Source organism: Cornus florida, unplaced genomic scaffold, assembly GCF_030987335.1.
Source record: "Cornus florida cultivar Cherokee Brave unplaced genomic scaffold, ASM3098733v1 CherokeeBrave_3.0.0_Hap2_Chr11, whole genome shotgun sequence".
Taxonomy (NCBI): Eukaryota; Viridiplantae; Streptophyta; class Magnoliopsida; order Cornales; family Cornaceae; genus Cornus; species Cornus florida.
Genome location: NW_026775581.1, coordinates 102,862,299 through 102,866,790, shown reverse-complemented (window position 1 = coordinate 102,866,790; position 4,492 = coordinate 102,862,299). Strand labels below are relative to the sequence as shown.

At 36.8% G+C, this 4,492-nt stretch overlaps 1 protein-coding gene across 1 annotated transcript; it reads right to left on the bottom strand.

Annotated features, from left to right (window-relative positions):
- Window positions 1-698: 698 nt before the first annotated feature.
- Window positions 699-2,330, bottom strand: LOC132283923 (B-box zinc finger protein 32). The gene has a single exon (XM_059785965.1). It carries the CDS (start codon window positions 1,724-1,726, stop codon window positions 920-922), a length of 807 nt encoding a protein of 268 aa, XP_059641948.1. The 5' UTR covers window positions 1,727-2,330; the 3' UTR covers window positions 699-919.
- Window positions 2,331-4,492: the final 2,162 nt, after the last annotated feature.

The following is a 4,492-nucleotide window of genomic DNA, read 5'->3' as shown; positions in this document are numbered from 1 at the left end:
AAATAGCTCACAGTGTACACGTGTTATTACGTGTGTTGTGAGCATTTAATGCTCTCATCACCTTTACATGATCACCCAAGTGGGGCGTGTGGGCTAAAGAGGATTCAAGTTTCCATTTTCAAAAGATGATGGCCGCTGTATTCTATTTTGAATGCTACTTCGCCCATGGATTGTTTGTTATCTTAATTTCTTTGGTTGTATAATGCTAGCAGCCGAAAATCTTCTCAAGTTTGTCCGTAATTGGCAACAACCATGCACTTGTATCCTAATCCGACCATAATTAAATATTTGTAGCCATAGAATGTTGCTTGCATCCATATAGTTTCACCCAACTCAAATGGAAATTCATCGTAACACATTCTACCTTGCATTTTTTATATCTTTACCCGTGTTTTTAGATAAATAGAAATTATATATTTAAGTCAAACCAAATAAATAGGCAAATTCTACACATCAGTTGATAACATATTTACGTGATGTCCACTCCATGTCATCTTTCTATTTTTCCTTCTATTCGGCTAGAAATTTTGACCTCAAACTCACCTAAATTTTCAATTTAAAATAGGAAATTATGATTTGAATGGATTTTATTATTGGAGGCATTATATTTTCAAAAATACACATATAACCCTCTCCAAAACTTAAAAATAAAATGATTAAAATTAGTAGCTGCAAAAAATAGATGGAGTATTTCGAAGTGACTCAAGAACAAGATTCTAAAATTTAACAATACCATCATCATTGGAGTTTTAATTTCTAGAAACAAAACAAAAGCTTTTCTAGTTTTTTTTTTTTTTTTTTTTTTTTTTTGCATTTCAATAAAGAAAAAAAATCTAAAAAGAAAAAAAGAGAATACAAAACAACGTTATGAAACTTTGATCCGCGTTGTAGGAACCAACTCACGAGTAAATCAGATGGGTTAGCATTCAGCCCATCCTTCTTCCTCCACGTCCACGTGCTGATCGCGTCGTCGTGTTTTTCGCGTCTTCAAGGCACGTGCCAGCTTCGACTCGGCGCCCAATATCAACTTCGCCGGTACGCCAGACACCTCCTCAAGCCGCTTCAAGATCTGCCACGTGGACGATGATATGTCCCCGCACAATCTCATGCTGAACCACAGCGACGCCGCGAGGGACACCCGGAGGGGCAAAACCGTCAACTCATCCAAGCAAATGCGGAGGGCTTGAATCGCCGTGGCCACCTCGCAGCTCCCACTCAGCCCGAGTCTCCTGCACCAGTTCACAAAAACGTCCTCCGCTTTCGATTCCACTGCCCGCGGAGCTCGCGACTTCGATTTCGATGTGACTTTGCCGGAAAATCTCGCCGGAAGCTTCGAGGAGTGCTCGCCGGTGACGGAGCTCGACGAAACAACTCCATCCGATTTCAAACTATCGAAATCGATCTTCTTCGGAGGACTGGCGCAGGACTCGGTGGTTGAGATACAAGCGGAAGGAGATGGCGATGACAAGGAGTCGAGGTCGTCGTCTCCGGGAGATTCCAGCGAGCAGGAGTGGCAGATCGGTCGAACCGGCTGCAATCCGATGCCGGAGACCCGATCACAGGTGAGTCCTTTGCATTTGGAGCAAACAGTGCGGCGATCGTGCCGAGCTACCAGGAAATTCGCTCCGTGAACCTTAGAGTCGCAGTTCCAGCACAGAAACGCAGAGTCGGACGAACAGTACACAGCAGCTTCTCCATTACACAACTCGCAAACCCTAACTTTCATCGCTAAAAATTTGAAAAGATTTATATATTTTTTTTAAAAAAAAAGACCTGAAAAGGAAGTTCCGGCGATCGGAATGTTACTGCAGGGTCGAGACAATGAGGAGCAAGGTTGCCGGATTCCAGCCGGAATGCGGCAATTTGCTAAGAAGCAAAAACGCCTGTGATATTTCTCAGGTCTAGAGATAGTTGTTGTGTGTGTTTGAGATAGAAAGATAAAGTGGTGAGAGAGCAAGGTTGAAAGAAAAACAGGAGACTGTGGTTTGAGTGTATTGCGGATCGAGAAGGAGGCGGAGTTTCTATGGTTTCAAAGTAATTCTGTGGATTTAGAAAACAGAAAGAGAGATTTAGAGAGAGAGAGAAAATTCAGGATAACCAAGAGAGATTATGTGGTTTCAAAGAGATGATGAAATGAATTTACTCTCTAGCTTGAGAGAGAGAGGCGGTGGTTAGTGACAGAGTGGTTGTTTGAGTGTTTGGTTGAAAACAGAGTGAAAGAATGATTTGAAAGAGGGTATACGTATATATATAACTTGTGAAACGGAATTGGACTACCCACATATATATAATATATATATAAGCGCTCTCTCTATAATAACTCTTTCTCTCTCTTCTTGTTCTCTAGCGCCATCCCTGTCCACAAAACCTCGTTTCCTCGAACGACTAAATATCCCTCCATCTTTACTTTTTGCACTTATGCCCTTGATCTCTTCACTAATTGATAAGTTACTCAACATAAATGAAGAATGACTACAAAATTTTAAAATAAAAAATAATAGGGTTTATTTTTTTCCCAATAATTAACATTAATTATTATTGAAAAATAGATATATCTTTTTTTTTCAAAAATTGAAGGTCTATTTATGCGAGTATCAATTATTTATTATCAGAGTATAACTAAAATTACTCACATTTTAAAACTTATTTTTGGACCTGTGCGGTAACAGTACGATGTTGTACTACACTAGACAATTATGACTATTTCAGTATAGCACCGTGCAATTTAAGAAAAATGATCTAGATTTTTAATTAATATAAACAAGTTATTTCTTTTTATAAAAAGAAAATAATGATATTAATTAAAAATTATTAAATAGAATCTTTTGCAGTGAAAGGAAATTAAGTTAATTTATAGGACAATCAAATGTAATGTTACTTTTTTTCATTTTTATAAAAGTTTTTACGATCCTGTTAAATTTGTATGCCTGTTCCTTTTATTAATAATGAAATTTGCATAAAATTTGAAATTTAATAATTGAATTTTCTCACTCTTGTTTTGTACGGGTGGGCCGGCCTCAAAAAATATCTGGATTCTACCAACAGAATGGTATCAAATCAATTCCACAACTACAAGCACTTCTGGGCCAAGAGTTGGAGGGACTCTCACAAGACTCGACACGTGGCGGAATTTGACTGTGTCGTCGTCAATATACGCATCATAAGTTATGTTCCAGATATGCCCTTGTCCTCCTTTTCGCTGCAACACCACATGACATGAGATTTATGGCCCTTGTACTCCCTTTCATCTTCAAGACCACACCAAAGCATGTGAAGTGAGTACGGTCCTCTTTTTCTTTTTCTTTTTTAGTAAATTTTGATTGGTCATTGGAAACGAAGGAGCTTAAATCTAAAAGAAAAATTCACAAGTTTTATTTATTTTTATTAAAACACAAATACATTTTCTTTTATACTAATAAGTCCTACTTTTGAAATTTTTTCTATTTAAGTTTTAAAACATTAAAATTCTCAATTAAATTATATAAAAGAAAATTTTGGTTCAAAACATTTAACTATCTACCTAAGTTTTTTTTATATAGTAATGACTAATGAGAAGTCATTCTAAACAAAGTATTCTTTTACTCGTGGTTACAGTGAAGTTTCAAATATTTTTAGTTACTACAAATCACAAATATTGTTTAACTCATAAATGCTAGAACTTGAGGTTTTAAGGTAATAACTTGAAACAACCATTTGTTTGAGAAACATCAACATGAAAAAGAATTAGGTTAAAGTACAATGACACCCTTAAGGTTTAGTATAAAGATAATGAGATACAAGTTAATTTATTTTTGGATAATGACACCTTTTGTCAAAAATTGAATCCAAATAACCCTTAAAAATTATAAAAAGTCAATATTGCCCTTTATTTATTTTATTAATTTAAATTATAAAATATCAAAACTCTTAAATGACGTTTTTACCCTTATACACTCATTACACCTATATATATTTAGGGTTAATTACAACGATACCCCCTGAGATTTACCATATTGATAGTCATATACAACTTAGTCCCTTTTTGAACAAAGACACCTCCTAAGTTTGTATACTTGAATAATGACACCCCATTTTAAAAAAAACAGAGCAAAACACAGCCTTAAGTGACATGAAATGTCTAATATACCCTAAGATATATTTTAATCATCACCTAAAATGACCAAACTACCCTCTCATCTCATCTTTCTCTATCGTTTCTCTTTTAGCCCCTCTGAGACACGGCGAAGAGGAACGGTCGGCAACGCGGTGCAGAGAGCACGGACGATGAGGACGGGCTGGTTCGGGCAAGGTGGTGCCGGCGATGGGCTGTGGGGAGGACTCAGCCGTGATGGTCTAGTTCGCGATGAGATGGCAGCAGCGATGGACTCGGCCAAATAATTAAAAAAATCAGAATTTGAAACAATAAAGTGATTTGTAGATCTTAGATCCCTGGTATCTATTTTCGGTGCACATGGATAGAATCGGTTGCTTAAGACTGATGATTCAATGCAAA

Bases quoted from the DNA above. Each gene is read 5' to 3' on its own strand.
- LOC132283923 (XM_059785965.1), bottom strand. From the start codon at position 1,726: ATGAAAGTTAGGGTTTGCGAGTTGTGTAATGGAGAAGCTGCTGTGTAC.